General features: G+C 39.6%; 1 protein-coding gene and 1 pseudogene across 1 annotated transcript in view; one reads left to right on the plus strand and one right to left on the minus strand.

The window, feature by feature from the left end:
* LOC132414587 (uncharacterized protein SPEM3-like) overlaps positions 1-21,670 on the minus strand; it is a 107,204-nt pseudogene that overhangs the window by 60,866 nt on the left and 24,668 nt on the right.
* Positions 1-21,670, plus strand: part of LOC132414588 (AP-2 complex subunit beta-like) — a 202,221-nt gene that overhangs the window by 34,535 nt on the left and 146,016 nt on the right. The window contains 5 exon segments of the mRNA XM_059997267.2: positions 6,467-6,545; positions 6,548-6,572; positions 8,609-8,774; positions 10,305-10,403; positions 20,043-20,188. Of these exon segments, the coding sequence (XP_059853250.1) occupies positions 6,467-6,545; positions 6,548-6,572; positions 8,609-8,774; positions 10,305-10,403; positions 20,043-20,188 (515 nt within the window).

Below are 21,670 nucleotides of genomic sequence, written 5' to 3' on the forward strand. Positions count from 1 at the left end.
CCGTTCTGTATAGATCCCCTGTATAGTTATATCATGAGGTTTTTGTTCCTATATTATCTTTGTAAAATGGGACAATATACCTTTGTTTCTTGTTCTATCAACTAGAGTCTTGCAAAGCTTGCTGTGCGTATTATGCCTGTAAATATGTAGAGCCTACACAATCAAATGATTGCGTTTTCTTTCTTATAAAGGCTTTTGTTTTTTCTGTAGTTTATAATGGCCTTTGTCTTTTTTTTTTTTTAATTTCATTGTGCCTTCATTGCACTCCTATCTTCTTCCAGCTTTTCAAGCATAATATCAAATTAATAAAACTTTTCTTTTGTTCTAGACCCTTCTCTCTTCCAGTCCTCTGTCCTTCCAGTCCTTACTCCAGTCTAGGTGGTTGCTTTCTTGTGTTCTGCACAGCCGTCTTTCCATACAGCCTCCCTTCATTGCTGTTTCTTGTTATGGGTACTTTTTCATAGCATTCCTTTTTTTGTGGTTGCAATAGTTTCTTAAATCTCTTGTGATGTGAATTACAGTTTTTGGTTTTGTTTCTGCAGTTTGAATTTAATTATCTGGAGTATTTTATGGTGATGGTTGCATGTCTATATATGATTTTTTAATTGAAGTGTATACCATACTTACAGTAAATTGCTGCCTATTTGTGTTAAAAATGAGATGACAGAAAAGTTGTCAGGACTTCTGTGCACATAGGCAGGACTGTTGACTAGCAGGTTTCTGCTTTAGGGCAGGGAGTTGATCTTTACTTGGAAGTCCTCTTGAAGAGCTTCTCTGTGGTCTTAGAGGGCAGATTGGTTCTAGCTTGGTTGCAGCCTTCCAGTAGGTATTAAGGGCTACAACTTACAATGCACTGCTTCATCAGTCACCAAGCCTCTGTTGTTTTTCCTCATTCAGAAGTTTGTTGCAATTAATGATGGCTTCTGTGCACAACGATACTGTGGATTCAGAGCTCCATATTTGTTCTTACTACTTGACTATGTGCAATTCTGCTTTTTTTTTTCTTTTGACATTTTATTTAATTAATTATTTATTTATTGGCTGCATTGGGTCTTCATTGCCGCGCGTGGGCTTTCTCTAGTCGCAGTGAGTGGGGGCTACTCTTCGTTGAGGTGCATGGGGGCTTCTCATTTCGGTGGTTTCTCTTGTGGCAGAGCACGGCCTCTAGGTGCACGGGCCTCAGTAGTTGTGGCTTGTGGGCTCTAGAGCACAGGCTCAGTAGTTGTGGTGCACAGGCTTATTTGCTTCGCCGTATGTGGGATCTTCCTGGACCAGGGCTCCGACCCGTGTCCCCTGCATTGGCAGGCGGATTCTTAACCACTGCACCACCAGGGAAGTCCCTACGGTTCTACTTTGAGTCAGATTGGGCCATATGATTTCACAAGGATAGTTACTAAAATAATTTGTACGGTATGACCAGTGCTTCACAGGAACAGAAGGAAACAGATGCTGTGTCAGAGAAGTGTCTCTGAAAGCCAAATTCCTAATTGGTCTTCCTTGTTTTTATTTACTGAATGCTGCTTCATATGGTTACCACTGATAAATCGTTTAGTAGACTAGTTGTTATAGCAAGAAGTCAATTAATCCTGGTTTCTACTTCTGGTTCTGCCAGCTCAGTTGCTTCACATACTTAATATATACTTCTGATGCTCAATTTGAGAAATGGGAAAATCTGTTTATTGGATCTTGATGTGTTACATCTTTTTTGTTTTTACTCCCACACTTCTTAATTTACCACCACTACTTAACTTTTTTCTTTTTCTTTTCTCATTGTGGAATAGCCACCTGCTTATGGTATTAATGCAGACAATTTTCAGAGCTATTTTGGTAGCAGAAGAGTCATTTTGTGCTTTTCACTGCCAGAATGTCATTGTCTTACTAACCTCTCTGACAGTGCTCTTGCAAAGAGTCTCATTCCAAAGTTAAAGAGATTTTTCTATCCCTGGAATTACTAGAAAGTGTTCTCAAAGCATCTAGATTCCTAGCAGCTGTTAGTACCGTCTATTGTGACTAAATGGAAAAGTTATCCATCATCTTCTGGAAGAGATGAACTTCTGGTGGCTCTCACTTCTTCCTTTGATTCAGGGTGCCCTGGTGGGAATATGAGTGTGTGAGGAATGAACTTCCTTTGGAAGCTTAAGATCAGCCTTCAAGAATCCTGCCTTTTAGATAGTGTTCTCTTATTTCCAGTTACCTGGATTTGCCTAAGAACTTTTCTTAGAACTGGTTAAATCATGAAAGTTATTAGTTGGAAAGAGTTGCCTAGTCCAGACACAGTTATTGGGGCAGGAGAGGCAGTGATTGCCTGTTTTTACCTAACCTATCCATGGGACAAGGGCAAGAACCAGCGAGGGAATTGTAATAGCCTTTCTCTGTAGCTTCCAGACTGAGCTGCTGCTGTTCTCTCAGGGCACCTGACCCTTTTTTAATGTGTAGTTGGTTTCAAAGATATGACAGATGAGAAAAAAAGAATTTTAGTTTAGTGCTTAGCTAAGATAACAGGGCCTATTGTAAAATTTGGGTGTTAAGAGTTGGAGTTGTTTTTTAGCATGACTGTAAGTACAGGTGTTTCCTTGTTGCTTTAAGTACCCTGAGGTGAAAAAAATGTATAATTTTATCATATTAAGTTGGTTAGGTTAAAGATTAAGCATAAGCCATTGAGTCAATAAATAACACTGAAAAAGCAATTTCATGGTACTGTTTTTTCAGTAACTTTTGCCTGTTCTTTTTTGTTTGGTTGTTTTTTTAAATAGATTTTACTCTCCACCCCACCTCCAGCTTTATTGAGGTATGATTGACAGATTTAAAGCTGTATATATTACAGTGTATACCTGTTTCTTTAAGGAGGAAATAAACCCCTGCCCTCCTTTTCTTACAAATAAAATGATTTTGTTTGCGAGATTTATTTATATGTTTGGTTTTGTTTGAGAGAGATTAAGTCACTAAGTTAAGGTATTCCTCACTTCCCACTCTTCTGTTCTTTGGTGTTTACCATTTCTCATTTTTGTAGCTCAAGATAAGGTACTGACTTACGTCTTACGCAAACAAAAAGCATATGTATTTACTACATAAAATCATAAAAAAAAGACAAGTTAAAAGTAGAACACTCTGCTTTCTCCTACCCCTGTTCTACCCTTCCAGAGATGATGTGGACATGATTTTAAGTCTTTGTTTACATAGTCCTCCATAAACAGGTGTGCTTTTTACAAAAATGAGATCATTCTACAAATGCTATTTATTTATGTTTTTGTAGTCTGCTTTTTTTGCTTATTATACATGGACATTTTCTCATGTTACTGATAATATTTTACATCATTTTTAGTGGTTTGTATATATACTGGGTGATTGCTTCATAATTATTTAGCCTTTCCCTTCCTGTATGGACCTTAAAGTTGTTTCTGCTCTTTTTCCAAATAATGGTTATAAGGAGGATCCTTGTAGCTAAATCTTTGATCTCTAGTTGAGGTGACATTTTTCTCATTACGCTTAGCCATTTGGAATTGCTTTTTCATGGCATGTGTATCTTGTTTCAATGTGTTATCTTTTCCACATTGATTTTTTAAAGTTGTTTTATAATTAATTAAAGGTATTAATTCATTTAATAGCCCTTCATTTCATTAATAGTTATTTTCCCAATTATTTTCCTTTTGATTTCATTTGACTTCTTGATGCATAGGAGTTCACATTTCCTTATGTAGTGAGTTCTATCCATTTTCTCTCAATGGTATCTTTTTTAAAAAATAATAAATTTATTTATTTATTTATTTTGGGCTGCATTGGATCTTCGTTGCTGTGTGTGGGCTTTCTCTAGTTGCAGAGAGTGGGGGCTACTCTTCGTCGCGGTGCACGGGCTTCTTCTTGCGGTGGCTTCTCTTGTTGCAGAGCATAGTCTCTAGGTGTTCGGGCTTCAGTAGTTGTGGCATGCAGGCTCAGTAGTTTTGTCTCGTGGGCTCTAGAGCACAGGCTCAGTAGTTGTGGTCACGGGCTTAGTTGCTCTGTGGCATGTGGTATCTTCCTGGACCAGAGCTCGAACCCGTGTCCCCTGCATTGGCAGGCGGATTCTTAACCACTGAGCCACCAGGGGAGTCCCTCTCCCAATGATACCTTTAGTGGACCACCTAGAAAATTGTGCTTCACTTCAAAATTATATAAAATTCACTTTTATTTTCTACTTTAATGGCAATGGTTTGGTTAAAGATAAGAGTGTGGGGATCAAACACAAGAACAATTCATCCTTTCCTTACTGTTATGAAATGTTGCCTTTATCATATACTAAATTTTATATGTTTGTATGCCTTTCTCTGTTTCTGGACTTACTTTGTATATACAATGATTGGATATTTACTTTTGTTCCTCTGCCATACTGCTTTAATGGTGTTTTTAAAATTTAATCAAAAGCAATATAGGTGAGATGACAATTTGCTTGAAAATTACTATCCTAGACTTAATTGTTTTTGAATATTGATGCATCATGGGAGATGACCTTTTGTTTATCTTTATTATAATAATGAAACTAAGGGTTCAGTAAATGTTAGCTTTCTATCAAGCCTTATGCTGAGTACTTTATTTGTACTGTGTAATTTGATAATTTAACCCTTACATGCTTTATAATTTATCATAACTTTTATATTTAAAATTTCCCAACTGTTTTGCTGTTGTAATAACAGCACAGGAAATAACTAGTTGAAAATGAATAAAATAGAATTCAAAAATGGGAAAACTACAATAATAAAAGAGAACAGAATCATATATGACCTCATATAAATAACCTCAAGATGCAATTTTGTTTTCGTTATATTGCTTGGAATGGTTTAAATTATAGTACCTTTAAAAGATTTTATTACAGAAATTTTTAGGTATACACTAAGGTAAAATTGATTAATGAGCTCTCATATACCCACCATCCATCTTGAACAAATATCAACACATTGCTGTTCCCATTTGATCTTCTCCCTCTCCCTCCCCCTTCAAGGGAGTGGGTTACTGTTATATTTTAATGCAGATCTCAGATATCATCTTATTAGAGTAGTCCAATGTGTATATCTAATAGATAAGGTCCTCTAAAAAAAAAATTGTCATGATATCGTTACCGTACTCAACAAACAGTAACTCTTAATCTCATTAAATACCTAGTCCATGTTCAGTTTTCCCTAATTGTGTCTAAATGTCTTCTTACAGTTGCCTTGTTCAAATCAAAATCTAAATGAGAGCTAGCTATACATTGCATTTGGTGAATACGTCTCTTAAGTCTTTATTTATTTATTTGGGTGCCATTTGTTGAAAGGACTAGATCATTAGGCTTGTAGAATTTTCCAGAGTCTAGATTTGGCTGATAGTATTTTAGTGATGTTGTTTATCTCATTCCTTCATCCCCTTTAGAAAATTAAATCTAGAGGCTTGGTAATATTCATATTCAGTGTTTTTGGCAAGAATACCTCTTAGATGCTGCTGTGAATTTCCTATTGCATCTTATCGGGAGGCATATAATGGAATGACCCATCATAATACATTGTAATGTATGATAAGTCAGTTCTTGGTTTTTAGGATCTCTCTTCTGGAACCTTCTTTTAAAAACTGTGACTTATTGTTTCAATACATTAGTTTTGTCACTTGTATTCTTCCATATTCCCTTCATTAATAAAAGACTAATAGATTAAATTCTATTTTATAGATGAGCCATAGGCTGTGGAAAGTTTCAGTTTACCTAAGGCCATAGACTTGCAGTTATATAGCCCAGAAGATGGCAAATTTTTCTTACAGTTTTTTGAGTCACAGAGAACTTTGAAAATATAATGAAAACTGTAAACCTCCCAGGAAAATATGCTTGTGTGCACAAATGAAATTTGGCAGTTACATTTCAAGAGGTTTAAAGATGCCTTCTGTCTGTGCTCATTCATGAACTGCAGATAAAGACCTCTTCGCTTGGCTTATTCTTTCATTCTTATTCTTTCCTTCTACCTTGACTTATGCTTTCTTCTCATTTCTGTCATCCTGGCTATCCAAGATGATTTTTTTCACTTGAACTGTTTCTTGTAATGAGTAAAATTTGGAGTATATCTAGAACTTCTGTATATCTCCATCAGATAACCCAGCCTCTAGTATAGTGTGGTCAAATTAAGTGCCTCATCTTTTAGTCTAGTTTAGTTGATAACACCTGAGTGTTCCAAAAAAATATTTTTTATTTTATTTTATTTTTTTTGCGGTACGCAGGCCTCTCACTGTTGTGGCCTCTCCCGTTGCGGAGCACAGGCTCCAGACGCGCAGGCTCAGCGGCCATGGCTCACGGGCCCAGCTACTCCGCGGCATGTGGGATCTTCCCGGACCGGGGCACGAACCCGTGTCGCCTGCATTGGCAGGCGGACTCTCAACCACTGCGCCACCAGGGAAGCCCAAAAAAAATATTTTTTATGTTGAGGTTGTGTTATTGGATAGATCATCTGACTTCTCATTATGTTCCTCTTTGCAGCAATCTGCAGAGCGCTGTGTAAGCACATTGCTTGATCTCATCCAAACCAAAGTAAATTATGTGGTCCAAGAGGCGATTGTTATATCTTCCGCAAATACCCCAACAAGTACGTCCAGATACTTCTGCCCCTCTTCCTCAGATCATTTAGGAAATGTTTAAGTAAGGCACTTTGAGGTTGGCTAGGTAAGAATTAGTCTTTGTAAAGTAACTGGTCATAATTGAATACTTTATTAAAAATCAGAAACATATAAGTTGGTTAGCACAAGGATTAAAATCTGATTTTTCCCTCTGCTTTATCACTTTTAGAAGAATTGAAGCTCTGTCTGAATATGCATTGTCAATTGACATATATTAAAGTTAGCCAGATTCTTTGGTGATGAAGTTACTATTAAATAAGGATACCCATATATTCCACGTTGTCTGGGCATAATCCATTTTATGCCTCTTACCAGGCATAATTAATAATTGTGCCCCTTTTCACTCTCAGAAACGTCTCAGTTTGAATAATAAATTATATGGTCACCTTATTGTAAAAGCCAGGGAGGTGACAGCTTCACTATTCACTTAGTATGTTACCTAGTACTTGTAGAAAATTATAGAACATGCCACAATGAACTGTCAGAGTTTCAGGCCTTTTCTGAAGTATTGTAGCTGCTTCCATTAAGATATACAAAATCTACATTTTCACTCCACAAAAATTTTCACATTGAGGCCTCTTAGTTATGAAACAAAAATACTTTTTCAGATTTGCTTTTGAAGGCAAACAATTAAGGAACCTGAAAAGAGTGAAATAAGAGCAGATCTTATAAGCATCCTAAATCTCATTTTACTTTATAATCATAGAGATGAACTGTGCTAAGGCTTCTGATTATCGTTAAAGATAATGTGAAATGAAGTGACTTACAGTTAGTTAGCTTAGTGGTGGACTCAGAATTAGAAGAAATATTTTAATAAGGTAGTGGTTTATTAAGCATTATGTATACTCTCTCTCTCTCTATATATATATATATATATTTTGAAATTCTAGAAATGGTATTTTTGGAAAAAGGATCATATACTTTTACCACTCTCCCAGGAAAGAGGAGGGTTGGGTTTCTAAACTTCTTGATTAAGTGGGGAGGTGTATATCTTAATATGCTTGGTAAAGAAATGTGTCCATTTCTGATTAGTATTACTGAGGGATTATGATAGTTTAATTTTAAGAAAGCATTATCGAGAACCTGGTTTAATCAGTGGAAATAGGGCAAACAATTAAGTGTATTATTCAGTTGTCCATATCTCATTTATTATACAATTTCATTCTGATGTTTAAAACTACATTAGCCGGGCTTTCCTGGTGGCGCAGTGGTTGAGAGTCCGCCTGCCGATGCAGGGGACACGGGTTTGTGCCCTGGTCCGGGAAGATCCCACATGCCGCGGAGCGGCTGGGCCCGTGAGCCATGCCCGCTGAGCCTGCGCGTCTGGAGCCTGTGCTCCGCAACGGGAGCGGCCCGCATACCGCAAAAAAAAAAAAAAAAAAAAAAAACCACATTAGCCAAGGAGATGGATTTAACATGGTAAAGAATGAGAGCTATAGACCTGTGAAAATAAATACTTGAATTGCTTATTTCTTTAGAAAAACAGGTCATTAGTGTGGGTGCCTTGGGAGGAAAGAACATAAAGATCTCTATAGAAAGCAGAGATAGGTGGATAAGAGACAAAATTACTGTTTCTGGATGCTATTGCTGTCTGACTCCATTTTCCTAATAGTAAAGTGGAATTTCTGTTCCTCTATGATGAAGGTAAAATGAAGTAATAGGAAAATTCTCTGATCTAGTTATGAGAAAGACTGTGAGAAATGTAAGGTAGTGGTATTATCTTAAACCATAGGTTAGTTTTTCCTTGTGAAAAGAATATCTGATAAGCTTTTATAAAGATTTATGGTCTAGTTATTAAGGAATAACTAGAAGGAAAATTGAAGGAAAATTGAAGACGTTTATAATTTTCTGGCTTTAAAGCCTGTACATTCTCTTGGCTAAAAGTCTTTGTAGTTTGGTGGTGGTTTAGGGTACCTCGTCCATGGTTTTTTGCTTTGTAGGCTTCATTGTTAAATACACTTCTCAGTTTTGCCTTCAGTAACCATAGTCCATTTTGTTATATCAGATATGAAAGTATCATTGCCACTTTGTGTGAGAACTTAGACTCACTGGATGAGCCAGACGCTCGAGCAGCTATGATTTGGATTGTGGGAGAATATGCTGAAAGAATTGACAATGCAGATGAGTTACTAGAGAGCTTCCTGGAAGGTTTTCATGATGATAGCACCCAGGTAAGTTCCCATCTATATCTTAATGTATTAGATGTTTTGGGGACGACTTCAGGAAAGGTAAAGGTTAGGCAGTTTCATGTGTGCGAATTTATATACACATATAGTATGTTCATTTTTCTCCCCAAAAGGGGTGACCTTTTTCAGTTGTGCTAACTTCTGTTGGAACAAGCCTGCCTAATTTAGACAGTGGTTCTCAAACTTTAATGAGGCTAGAAGCACCTAAGCACTGGTGTTTAACCTGTGTTAAAGGACAGGTTGCTGGACCCCACCCCTAGAGTTTCTGAGTCAGTAGGTCTGAGATGGGCCTAAGCATGTTCATTTCTTACAAGGTTGAGGGTGGTGATGCTATTGCTGCTGCTGGTCCAGAACCACACTTTGACAACTACTGACTTAGAGCAGTAGTTATTACTTTTTAATTTTCTGTCACCTAAAGATGATTACCCATTGCTGTTAGTAATGGTTGTGGCTCAGTTGCAGCTGGGGTTTCTGTCTGGGGTGAAGGCTGGCATGTGCAGTTTGAAAAGATTCTTTGTGGATGGTTAGACTCCTTCCCATCTTCTGTCTGTCTTTTACCAAAACTGAGAGACCTTCGAGTCAAAGGCCCAGAGAAGCAGATAAATTATTAAAGCTTTTTCCCCGGCATCTGTACTCACTGCAAATTGAAGTTCATGTGTGTAATCTATCATAGTAATTTTAATAGGCCCTACAAGGAACATATACCAGCCAGTAGTCTCGTGGTTCGGCAGGCAACTCTTTTTTTTTTAATTATTATTTTTAAAATTTTATTCTTTTTTTTTTAAATAGATTTGTTTCATTTATTTATTTTTGGCTGCATTGGGTCTTCCATTGCTGTGCGCAGGCTTTCTCTAGTTGCCGCGAGCGGGGGCCCCTCTTCATTGAGGTGCGAGGGCTTCTCATTGTGGTGGCTTCTCTTGTTGCAGAGCACAGGCTCTAGGCGCGCAGGCTTCAGTTGTGGTGCATGGGCTTAGTTGCTCTGCGGCACGTGGGATCTTCCTGGACCAGGGCTCAAACCCGTGTCCCCTGCATTGGCAGGTGGATTCTTAACCACTGCGCCACCAGGGAAGCCCTAGCATGCCACTCTTAATTGGTTGTGATCTGGCACAATTCTACTGTCTTGGCTCTTGCCTCAGTATGATAAATGATTCCCTAATTCCCTGGAAGTTGTAGCTTTTGGTGGAAGTAAAAAAGGATTTGGTCAGGAACCAGTTTTATTGCCATCAGTATGTTAGCGTGTACTTTAAGAAATACAGGTGATTATCTGGGCCAGAAACAAACCGGCAGTTTTTGATGCCAAAAAATGCAATTTGGAGATAGGAGGCTAGTGAGTTTTCAGTTGATGAAAACCTTTGACTGCTATTGTGTATATTGGCTGAGTTTTAACCTTTGTTTCTTAATCAAAATCAGAAAGACCTCATAGTAAGTCATATTTGGGAAAATATCACTTTGGAATTCATGGTGTGGAATAATGCAAATGCCTTTCACTTTACCTATTAAATTACATTTGCTTAGGTACAGCTCACTCTGCTTACTGCCATAGTGAAGCTGTTTCTCAGGAAACCATCAGAAACGCAGGAGCTGGTACAGCAGGTCTTGAGTTTGGCAACACAGGTAAGAAGTCTGAAAAAAGCATGGAGTTGATTTGTCTTGTTTTAAATTCTAGGAAATTGTGAAACTTCTTCCAAGAAGGTTCATTTGCAGAGATTTTAAACGGAAGGAGTGCAGTCTTTAGATTCTGTTATAAAAATAAAAACAGTGCCTCTTTTACATATTCTGCTGAATTAGAACTGGTTGTATGGCTTCTAAATGAATCGACTGACTCCAGTTTTAATGATAATTCATGAAAATTGAACTTAGACTCTTTAGTGTTAATGAAGGACATGACTTTGTGAAAATGACATTGAGTCTCACAGTATCTCCTTCTGGGGGACTTAATTTCAGCTTTCAAATGAAAGTACCCTGTAGAGATGGTAAATGCTTTGACAAATATCTCGTATGCTGTTCTACCTTCTAGATAAGTTGCGTTTCTCTTTAAGTACTTTTAAAGTGCTAATGCTGCTTCCTTAATTATTTAGTATTTTTGGTCCTTTTAGGGAGGGTTCTGATTTCAGGAATGTGGCAACCAGCTGGATACACAGAAATCAAAGTAATTACTTTTTCTGACGTAACTAGTATAATGATCAGTCCATCATGATCCAGTAATGTTCTTAATTGAATTTGAGAACAGGCTGGCTTTAGCAGGCTGTCAAGAGTTATGATGTGCGTTTACACATGGAATCTGATTCAGATATTCAATTTACCATTTTCCTCTTTCATCTCTTTATAGTTGTATATTAACAGCATTTGAACTCTTTTATAGTTCTTTAACCTAGCTTTGAGCTGTCATCTTTCCTTTTTTTTTTTGCTCTGGGGAGCTTTATTTCATATCAATAGTGAACACAATTGGAGGACTAAATATGGTAAATCCTGTAATTAATTAGTACGGTTGGGGTGTGCACTTAGTACACTTCTTGAAACCCAGTTCCAAACTGAGACCACAAATGTGAACCTTGAATAGTTGCCAATGCATCATCTGTTAAGTGGTCAAAGTGCATCATTTTGTACATGATAAATGCAAAGTTCTTCTTTCCTCTGACAGTATTTAATTTTAGAAATGCCAGGAATCCATTTTAAGGAAAAGAAGTTCAACGGGCAGATAAGGCATTTGAATACTTAATGGAATACTATAAAGCAGACAACATTATTAAATAAATTGTTTATAGAATATGCTATACAACTCTGAAAAAAATACAGCCAAGAAAACTGCTAGAGTCAAAGACTACTTTCTGACACTTGATTCAAGTACAGATGTTTTACAATCAATGAACTCAAATGTGAAGAAGACCTGAACTAAAAATTAAGATAATTGTCGTGTCTGATTACTGATGCACGTAAATATTACTGAGAATTATCACTTGATTATCTTTTTAGGAGCAGTTGACCAACAGTAGTTGAGTTAAAGGATGTCAGAAAATTCACTTCACAGAAAATAGAGGTGTCCCACTCCACCCCTTGTACCTCTCAGTTTTCTCCATTTCTCCAACAAATTATGAATGAACTTTTTAATGTGCTATTTCCCCAAGTCTCTAAACCTTCACTTGACCCCATTATGGTTAGTGTGAAGACGCATCCATATGAGTATGTGGAGTCAAGGGCAGGCCATGGCTCACCATCTGTCCATGAAAAGTGGACTGGGAGGTTGTCCATCACTGATGAGGCATGTCTTGACACTAAGAGCAGAAATTGGTCATCTTCTGAATCAAAGTAGTTTAGGTTAGACGTTAATTTTCACGTTAGTGTTTAATAGGTCATCTACAGGGGGCCATTTTGAATAGAAATTGCCCCTTCTTAATCATGTAGTGCTTATTACAGACTCTGTAGGGTGATTGCCATTAAATTAGCCATGTATTTGACTTCACCTTAGGGCCTTGAAGTTCATTTCTGTCTTTTGCTACAGGCCCTGGAGCCTCTCTCCTTTGTATGAAAGAAAGAGCTCTGGGGGGTGCTGGGAAGATGGCGGAAGAGTAAGACGCGGAGATTGACTTCCTCCCCACAGATACACCAGAAATGCATCTACACGTGGAGCAACTCCTACAGAACACCTACTGAATGCTGGCAGAAGACCTCAGTCCTCCCAAAAGGCACGAAACTCCCCACGTACCTGGGTACGGCAAAAGAAATAAAGAAAAAACTGAGACAAAAGAATAGGGACGGCACCTGCACCAGTGGGAGGGAGCTGTGAAGGAGGAAAAGTTTCCACACTCTAGGAAGCCCCTTCGCTGGCGGAGACTGCGGGAGGCGGAGGGGGGAGCTTCGGAGCCACAGAGGAGAGCACAACAACAGGGGTGCGGCGGGCAAAGCAGGGAGATTCCCACACAGACGATCGTTGCCGACCAGCCCTCACCAGCCCAAGAGGCTTGTCTGCACACCCGCCGGGTCGGGCGGGCGGGGCTGTGAGCTGAGGCTCGGGTTGGCGGCTTGAACATAGCCTGAAGGGGTCCGGGGAAAAGTCTGCACCTGCCTAAGAGGCAAGAGACTTTTTCTTCCCTTTTTGTTTCCTGGTGCGTGAGGAGAGGGGTTTAAGAGCATTGCTTAAAGGAGCTCCAGAGATGGGCGTGAGCCGTGGCTAAAAGCGCGAACTCCAGAGACGGGCGCGAGCTGCGGCTAAAAGCGCGGACCCCAAGAGACGGGAGCGAGCCACGGCTAAAAGCGCGGATCTCAGAGACGGGCGCGAGCCGCGGCTAAAATCACGGACCTCAGAGACGGGCGGGAGACGCTAAGGCTGCTGCTGCTGCCACCAAGGGGCCTGTGTGCGAATACAGGTCACTATCCACACCCCTCTTCCGGGGAGCCTGTGCAGCCCGCCACTGCCAGGTTCCCGGGATCCGGGGACAACTTCCCAGGGAGAACGCACGGCGGGCCTCAGGCTGGTGCAACGTCATGTCGGCCTCTGCCGCCGCAGGCCCGCCCCGCACGCCGTGCCCCTCCCTCCCCCCCCCACCCCCGGCCTGAGTGCGCCAGAGCCCCCGAATCAGCGGCTCCTTTAACCCCGTCCTGTCTGAGCAAAAAACAGTCGCCCTCCAGCGACCTACACACAGAGGCAGGGCCAAATCCAAAGCTGAGCCCCTGTGAGCTGTGAGAACAAAGAAGAGAAAGGGAAATCTCTCCCAGCAGCCTCAGAAACAGCGGATTAAAGCTCCACAATCAACTTGATGTACCTGCATCTGTGGAATACATGAATAGACAACGAATCATCCCAAATTGAGGAGGTGGACTTCGAGAGCAATGTCTATGATTTTTTACCCTTTTCCTCTTTTTGTGAATGTGTATGCTTCTGTGTGAGATCTTGTCTGTATAGCTTTGCTTTCACCATTTGTCCTAGGGTTCTATCCGTCCATTGTTTTTTTTAAAATTTTCTTTCTTAATAATTAATTTTAATTTTAATAACTTTATTATACTTTACCTCCTTCCTTCCTTCCTTCCTTCCTTCCTTCCTTCCTTCCTTCCTTCCTTCCCTCCCTCCCCCCCTCCCTCCCTCCCTCCCTCCCTCCTTTAGACAACGAATTATCCCAAATTGAGGAGGTGGATTTTGAGAGCAAGATTTATGATTTTTTTCCCCTTTACCTCTTTTTTGAGGGTGTATGTGTATGCTTCTGTGTAAGATTTTGTCTGTATAGCTTTGCTTCCAACATTTGTCCTAAGGTTCTATCCATCCCTTTTTTTAATCTAAATAATTATTTTTTTATTCAATAACTTTATTATACTTTATTTTATTTTATGTATCTTCTTTCTTTCTGTCTTTTTTCCTTCCCTCCTTCCTCCCTCCCTCCCTCCCTCCCTCTGTTCTTTCCTTCTTGCCTTCTTTCCTTCTTTTCTTCTTTCTTTCTTCCTTCCTTCCTTCCTTCCTTCCTTCCCTTCTTTCTTGCTTTCTTTCTTTCCTTCTTTCTTTCTTTCTTCAAACTTCTACTAATTCTCTCTACTTTTTCTCCCTTTTATTCTGAGCCATGTGGATGAAAGGCTCTTGGTGCTCCAGCCAGGAGTCAGGGCTCTGCTTCTGAGGTGGGAGAGCCAACTTCAGGACACTGGTCAACAAGAGACCTCCCAGCTCCACATAATATCAAATGCCAAAAATCTCCCAGAGACCTCCATCTTAACACCAGCACCCAGCTTCACTCAGTGACCAGCAACCTACGGTGCTGGACAACCTATGCCAAACAACTAGCAAAACAGGGACACAACCCCATCCATTAGCCTAAAATCATAATAAGTCCACAGACAACCCAAAACACGCCACCAGACGTGGACCTGCCCACCAGAGAGACAAGATCCAGCCTCATCCACCAGAACACAGGCACTAGTCCCCTCCACCAGGAAGCCTACACAACCCACTGAACCAACCTTAGCCGCTGGAGACAGATATCAAAAACAACGGGAACTACGAACCTGCAGCCTGCAAAAAGGAGACCCCAAACACAGTAAGATAAGCAAAATGAGAAGACAGAAATACACACAGCAGATGAAGGAGCAAGATAAAAATGCACCAGACCTAACAAATGAAGAGGAAATAGGCAGTCTTCCTGAAAAAGAATTCAGAATAATGATAGTAAGGATGATCCAAAATCTTGGAAATAGAATGGACAAAATGCAAGAAATATTTAACAAGGACCTAGAAGAAATAAAGATGAAACAAGCAACGATGAACAACACGATAAATGAAATTAAAAGTACTCTAGATGGGATCAATAGCAGAATAACTGAGGCAGAAGAACGGTTAAGTGACCTGGAAGATAAAATAGTGGAAATAACTACTGGAGAGCAGAATAAAGAAAAAAGAATGAAAAGAACTGAGGACAGTCTCAGAGACCTCTGGGACAACATTAAATGCACCAACATTCGAATTATAGGGGTTCCAGAAGAAGAAGAGAAAAACAAAGGGACTGAGAAAATATTTGAAGAGATTATAGTTGAAAACTTCCCTAATATGGGAAAGGAAATAGTTAATCAAGTCCAGGAAGCACAGAGAGTCCCATACAGGATAAATCCAAGGAGAAATACGACAAGACACATATTAATCAAACTGTCAAAAATTAAATACAAAGAAAGCATATTAAAAGCAGCAAGGGAAAAACAACAAATAACACACAAGGGAATCCCCATAAGGTTAACAGCTGATCTCTCAGCAGAAACCCTGCAAGCCAGAGGGAGTGGCAGGACATACTGAAAGTGATGAAGGAGAAGAACCTGCAACCAAGATTACTCTACCCAGCAAGGATCTCATTCAGATTTGATGGAGAAATTAAAACCTTTACAGACAAGCAAATGCTGAGAGTTCAGCACCACCAAACCAGCTTTACAACAAATGCTAAAGGAACTTCTCTAGACAAGAAACACAAGAGAAGGAAAAGACCTATAATAACGAACCCAAAACAATTTAGAAAATGGGAATAGGAGCATACATATCGATAATTACCTTAAATGTGAATGGACTAAATGCTCCCACCAAAAGACACAGATTGGCTGAATGGATACAAAAATAAGACCCTTATATATGCTGTCTACAAGAGACCCACTTCACACCTAGAGACACATACAGACTGAAAGTAAGAGGATGTAAAAAGATATTCCATGCAAATGGAAACCAAAAGAAAGCTGGAGTAGCAATTCTCATATCAGACAAAATAGACTTTAAAATAAAGACTATTAGAAGAGACAAAGAAGGACACTACATAATGATCAAGGGATCGATCCACGAAGAAGATATAACAATTGTAAATATTTATGCACCTAACATAGGAGCACCTCAATACATAAGGCAAATACTAACAGCCATAAAAGGGGAAATTGACAGTAACACATTCATAGTAGGGGACTTTAACACCCCACTTTCACCAATGGACAGATCATCCAAAATGAAAATAAGGAAACACAAGCTTTAAATGATACATTAAACAAGATGGACTTAATTGATATTTATAGGACACTCCATCCAAAAACAACAGAATACACATGTTTCTCAAGTGCTCATGGAACATTCTCCAGGATAGATCATATCTTGGGTCACAAATCAAGCCTTGGTAAATTTAAGAAAATTGAAATTGTATCAAGTATCTTTTCCGACCACAATGCCATGAGACTAGATATCAATTACAGGAAAAGATCTGTAAAAAGTACAAACACATGGAGGCTAAACAATACACTACTTAATAATGAAGTGATCACTGAAGAAATCAAAGAGGAAATAAAAATTACCTAGAAACAAATGACAATGGAGACCCAAAACCTATGGGATGCAGCAAAAGCAGTTCTAAGGGGGAAGTTTATAGCAATACAAGCCCAGCTTAAGAAGCAGGAAACATCTCGAATAAACAACCTAACCTTGCACCTCAAGCAATTAGAGAAAGAAGAACAAAAAAACCCAAAGCTAGCAGAAGGAAGGAAATCATAAAAATCAGATCAGAAATAAAGGAAAAAGAAATGAAGGAAACAATAGCAAAGATCAATAAAACTAAAAGCTGGTTCTTTGAGAAGATAAACAAAATAGATAAACCACTAGCCAGACTCATCATTATTTAGCATCTGACATTTGTGTTACTCTCACTGATAATAAATCCCAGGTTGGGGCTCTTTTTCTAGAGGATTTACGAGGAGGATGAAAGGCGGCCTTAAACCTAGCTATAAGAAGCACCATAGCATCCTTATTAACCATTTGTATAATTAGACTTAAAATTGGAAATACTAAGCATTTAGTATTTGTTCTCTAGTTTAGAAATATTGCCTAGCTTGTCAACACTGAAGTCAGTCTAGTGTAGATGTGATATACAGAGCAACAGCAGGAGGAAAAAGACATAATAGAGAAGTAACATTTTACTTTGCATTCTTTCCACTCTCCTTTTTCCATTGGTACTGCATATGGATTCTAGAGTGCCATTGCCCAGATTTGGTTTCCATGCATTTTACTACACCTTTTTAGAGTTTTGATTTAGGTTAGTGTCATTGGTGTCCCTCTAGTCTCAGCCTCACTTGATGTCATGCTCAGATTGAAATTCAAAAGGGGAAGGGGAAACTCCCTGTAAATGAAGCATATTTCGGCCCTTGGGAATAGTGCCTTCCAGGCTAAGCTAGGATTATTTTAATTTTGCCTTTCTGAGGGGCAGCACGCCTGGTTGCTTTCTGAACTCTGCCTGCTCTGAATTCTCTGCCTGCTCATCCAGCTCAGTGTGGGGGATCCCTGCTGCAGATAGTAAACCAGTTGTCCTTCGCAGGAGTCTTGTCTTTGTGTACACACCCATTACATAGAGTAACCAGAAATATGATTCAAAACTGAGCTATAGTGTTTTGGCACAACTTAGTAGCTTTGTTGTAAGGTTACTGCATTGGATATTATCCCCACAGACTTTTAATTGATTAAGAGATTATGTAACGTACTTGTTTACTAACATTACAGTAATACCTAGAAATGACAAATTTAAATAATGTAGAAAGATCAGGTGGAAAATTAAGTTTCCCTGTCCCCACTTCCCCATAAGTAGCCACTATTAACTTTTTCTGTGTCCTCTCAGAAGAAAAAAAGATCGTGCATATACTTGTATGTTTGTATCCTTTACTGTCAGTGGGATATACTGTTTTGCACCTTGTTTTTTCTCTACCACAGTCTTTGGAATGTCTGTATCCACTTTATTGATGTGTACCACAAAGTATTTAATCTTTCTCCTGGTGATGGACATTTAGATTATTCATCTAGTCCTATCCCCGCCCCCTTTTTTGTTATTATGATGTTACCATGAACATTCTTGTTTATGTGTATCATGGTATATTTTTGTAAGCATATCTATAGGATAAACTTGGAATGTGCTTGATCATTTAAGCATTTAAAAATAGACATTACAGGGGCTTTCCTGGTGGAGCAGTGGTTGAGAGTCCGCCTGCCGATGCAGGGGACACGGGTTCATGCCCCGGTCCGGGGGGAGCCCACATGCCGTGGAGCCACTAGGCCCGTGAGCCATGGCCTCTGAGCCTGCGCATCCGGAGCCTGTGCTCCACAGCGGGAGAGGTCACAGCAGTGAGAGGCCCGCGTACCACACACACAAAAAAAGACATTACAGGGGCTTCCCCGTGGTCCAGTGGTAAAGAATTCGCCTTCCAATGCAGGGGTCGTAGGTTCGATCCTTGGTTGGGGAACTAAGATCCCATATGCCACCGGGCAACTAATCCCACACACCACAGCTACTGAGCCTGCATGCAACAACTACTGAGCCTGCGCACCTCAACTAGAGAGCCCATGTGCCACAAACTACAGAGCCCATGCTCTCTGGAGCCTGTGCTCCACAACGAGAGAGAGAAGTCAACACACCACAACTAGACAGAAGCCCACGTGCCACAGCGAAGAGCCTGCACAGCAACAAAAAGATCCTGCTTGCCGCAATGAAGATCCTTTGTGCTGCAACTAAGACCCAACGCAGACAAAAATAAAACAATAAATTATTTTTTTTAAATAAGACATTACCGGGGCTTCCCCGGTGGTGCAGTGGTTGAGAGTCCACCTGCCGATGCAGGGGACGTGGGTTCGTGCCCCGGTCCGGGAAGATCCCACATGCCGCGGAGCGGCTGGGCCCATGAGCCATGGCCACTGAGCCTGTGCGTCCAGAGCCTGTGCTCCGCAATGGGAGAGGCCACAACAGTGAGAGGCCCGCGTACCGTAAAAATAAATAAATAAATAAATAAGACATTACCAACTTACCCTCCAAAAAGGTGACATCAAATTATGTTCTCCAAAGCAGAATGTAATAGTGCCAGATTCCTTATATTCTCCTTCACTGAGCATTACTGACTTTTCGAATTTTTGACCCTCTGATAGATGAAAAATAGTATTTTGTTCTATTAAATAGTGTCATTTTCTTCTTTTCTTTTTCCTTTTTTTCCTGTAATGTGGTTGAGTATATTCTCATGTTTACTAGCCACCCACTGACTAATGGGTATTCTGTCTTTAGTCAGGACAGTTCATGAATTCCTGTTGTTTTTTTATATGTGTGTGCGTGTGTGTGTGTGTGTGTGTGTGTGTGTGTGTAAACTGGTACACTCCAGGAGTATCACAGATTCTGGGGCCAGAGGGGGGTCACGAATGAATCATATAGAGAAAATAGGCATTCAGATTACTTAAATGACATCTGAATACTTACTATTTCCCAGAGACTATAACGAGAGTTAAAAATATACATAAGATATGGTCTTTGCCCTTAACACATTACTGATAATGAATTTGGTAATGATTATTAAAAGTCTTCAAATATTGTAAACATGCGATTTTCATTAGATCAGTTTTTTCCCCTTTTAAGCCTTTTACCAAAGCTACTAACCAAAGAAACCCCATGTTATGCTCATTGGAATTTCTCCTTTCGCCATGGCTACCCATAGACTATTTTGGGGCTTGTTTTTCTTGTTTGTTTTTGGCTTTGGTTTTGGGTTGGGATTTTGTTTTGTTTGGTTGGGGGTTTTTTGTTTGTTTTTTGATTTTTGGTGGGTTCGTTTTGGTTCTTAAATAGTTGAGAATGATCTCAAAATTCAGCAAATATGACTTTATCCGGAGCCTTTTGCATTTGGCTTGGTATTTATGGTATAAAAATCACCTTAGTTACCTAAGGAAGTGAAATCTTAATTTCATCTTTATTCAGAAGCGTCCTGTCTGGTTTCATTGGGCTTTATACTGTGTTTCAGGTCTGGCTGCCTGCAGTAAAGGCTAAGGGCCTGGAGATTCCGGGAATACTTACTCACCGCCAAGGTCACATCTATATGGAAATGAACTTCACCAACAAAGCTCTGCAGCACATGACAGACTTTGCAATTCAGTTTAACAAGAATAGGTAAGAAATCTGAGTTCCCCAGCTCGATCCTGACACAGCAGTGTACTTTGTGTCCAACAAGAGAGTGTTCTATTTAGCAGTGGGTAAAAACTCTCGTGTTGGCAGATGTTTGATGTAGAGTGAGTGAAGGCTCTTGCACATCTGTTCAGTGGTCAGCTTCAATACTGGAGGCCGTAGGGAATTTTGCTGGGAAAACTCATCCATATGGAATAAGAAAACTGTCTTTGCCATTATAATCATACCTTTTCTATAATGTTTTGTAAATGAAATCACGTAGTATGGAGTCTTTTGCATTTGGTTTCTTTCACTTAGCATAACGCTTTGAGATGTTTCAGCAGTCTGTTCTGTTTTACTGAGTAGGACTCCATCGATGCTTATACCGTGATTTGTTTACACTTTCACCAGTTGGTGGAACTGGGGGTTGTTTCCAGTTTTATCTTTTATGACTAAAGCGCCTGTGAATATTCACGTACAGGTCTTTGTGTGGATATATGTTTTCATTTTTCCTGGATAAATACCTAGCAGTGGTATTGCTGGGTCATATGGTAATAACTGTGAATGTTCCAGCTGTTCCATACTCTTACCAATGCCAGCCATGCTTACACATGTATAGTAATATCCCATTTTAACTTGAATTTCCCTAATGACTACTGATATTGAACATTCTTTTCATAATCTTATTGACCATTCTTATATCTTCTTTGGTGAAGTATCTGCTCAAATCGTTCCTTTTTCTTTTTTTCTTTTTAATTGATTTATTATCAAGTAATAAATTTCTTTATATACTCTGGATACAAGTCCTTTGTCAGATACGTCTTGCAAATATTTTCTCCCAGTCTGTGGCTTGCCTTATTTTCTTAACAGTGTTTTTCAAAGAACAAGTTTTTTATTTTTTGTTTTATTTATTTGTTTTTTTAAGGGAGATTGCGATTGGCACATATACACTGTTTTGTTTTGTTTTGCTTTTTTTGGCTACGTGGGGTCTTCATTGCTGCGTGCCGGATTTCTCTAGTTGCCGTGAGCAGAGGCTACTACCTTCGTTGAGGTGTGCGGGCTTCTCATTGCAGTGGCTTCTCTTGTTGTGGAGCACGGGCTCTAGGAATGTGGGCTTCAGTAGTTGTGGCATGTGGGCTCAGTAGTTGTGGCTCTCAGGCTCTAGAGTGCAGGCTCAGTAGTTGTGGCTCACGGGCTTAGTTGCTCTGCAGCATGTGGGATCTTCCTGGACCAGGGATTGAACCTGTGTCCCCTGCATTGGCAGGAGGATTCTTAACCACTGCGCCACCAGGGAAGCCCAAGTTTTTTACTTAAATAAAGTTTACTTTACAATTTTTTCCTTTTTATGTCTTTTGCTTTTTGTGTTCTGTTTAACAAATCTTTGCCTGACCCACAGTTACAATTTTTTTTAATGTTTTTAATAGAAGTGTTAATAGATTTAGCTCCTACCTTTACCTTTTAGAATTCACTTTGAGGTACTTTTGGTGA

The sequence above is a fragment of the Delphinus delphis genome, chromosome 19, assembly GCF_949987515.2.
Source record: "Delphinus delphis chromosome 19, mDelDel1.2, whole genome shotgun sequence".
NCBI classification, from domain to species: domain Eukaryota; kingdom Metazoa; phylum Chordata; class Mammalia; order Artiodactyla; family Delphinidae; genus Delphinus; species Delphinus delphis.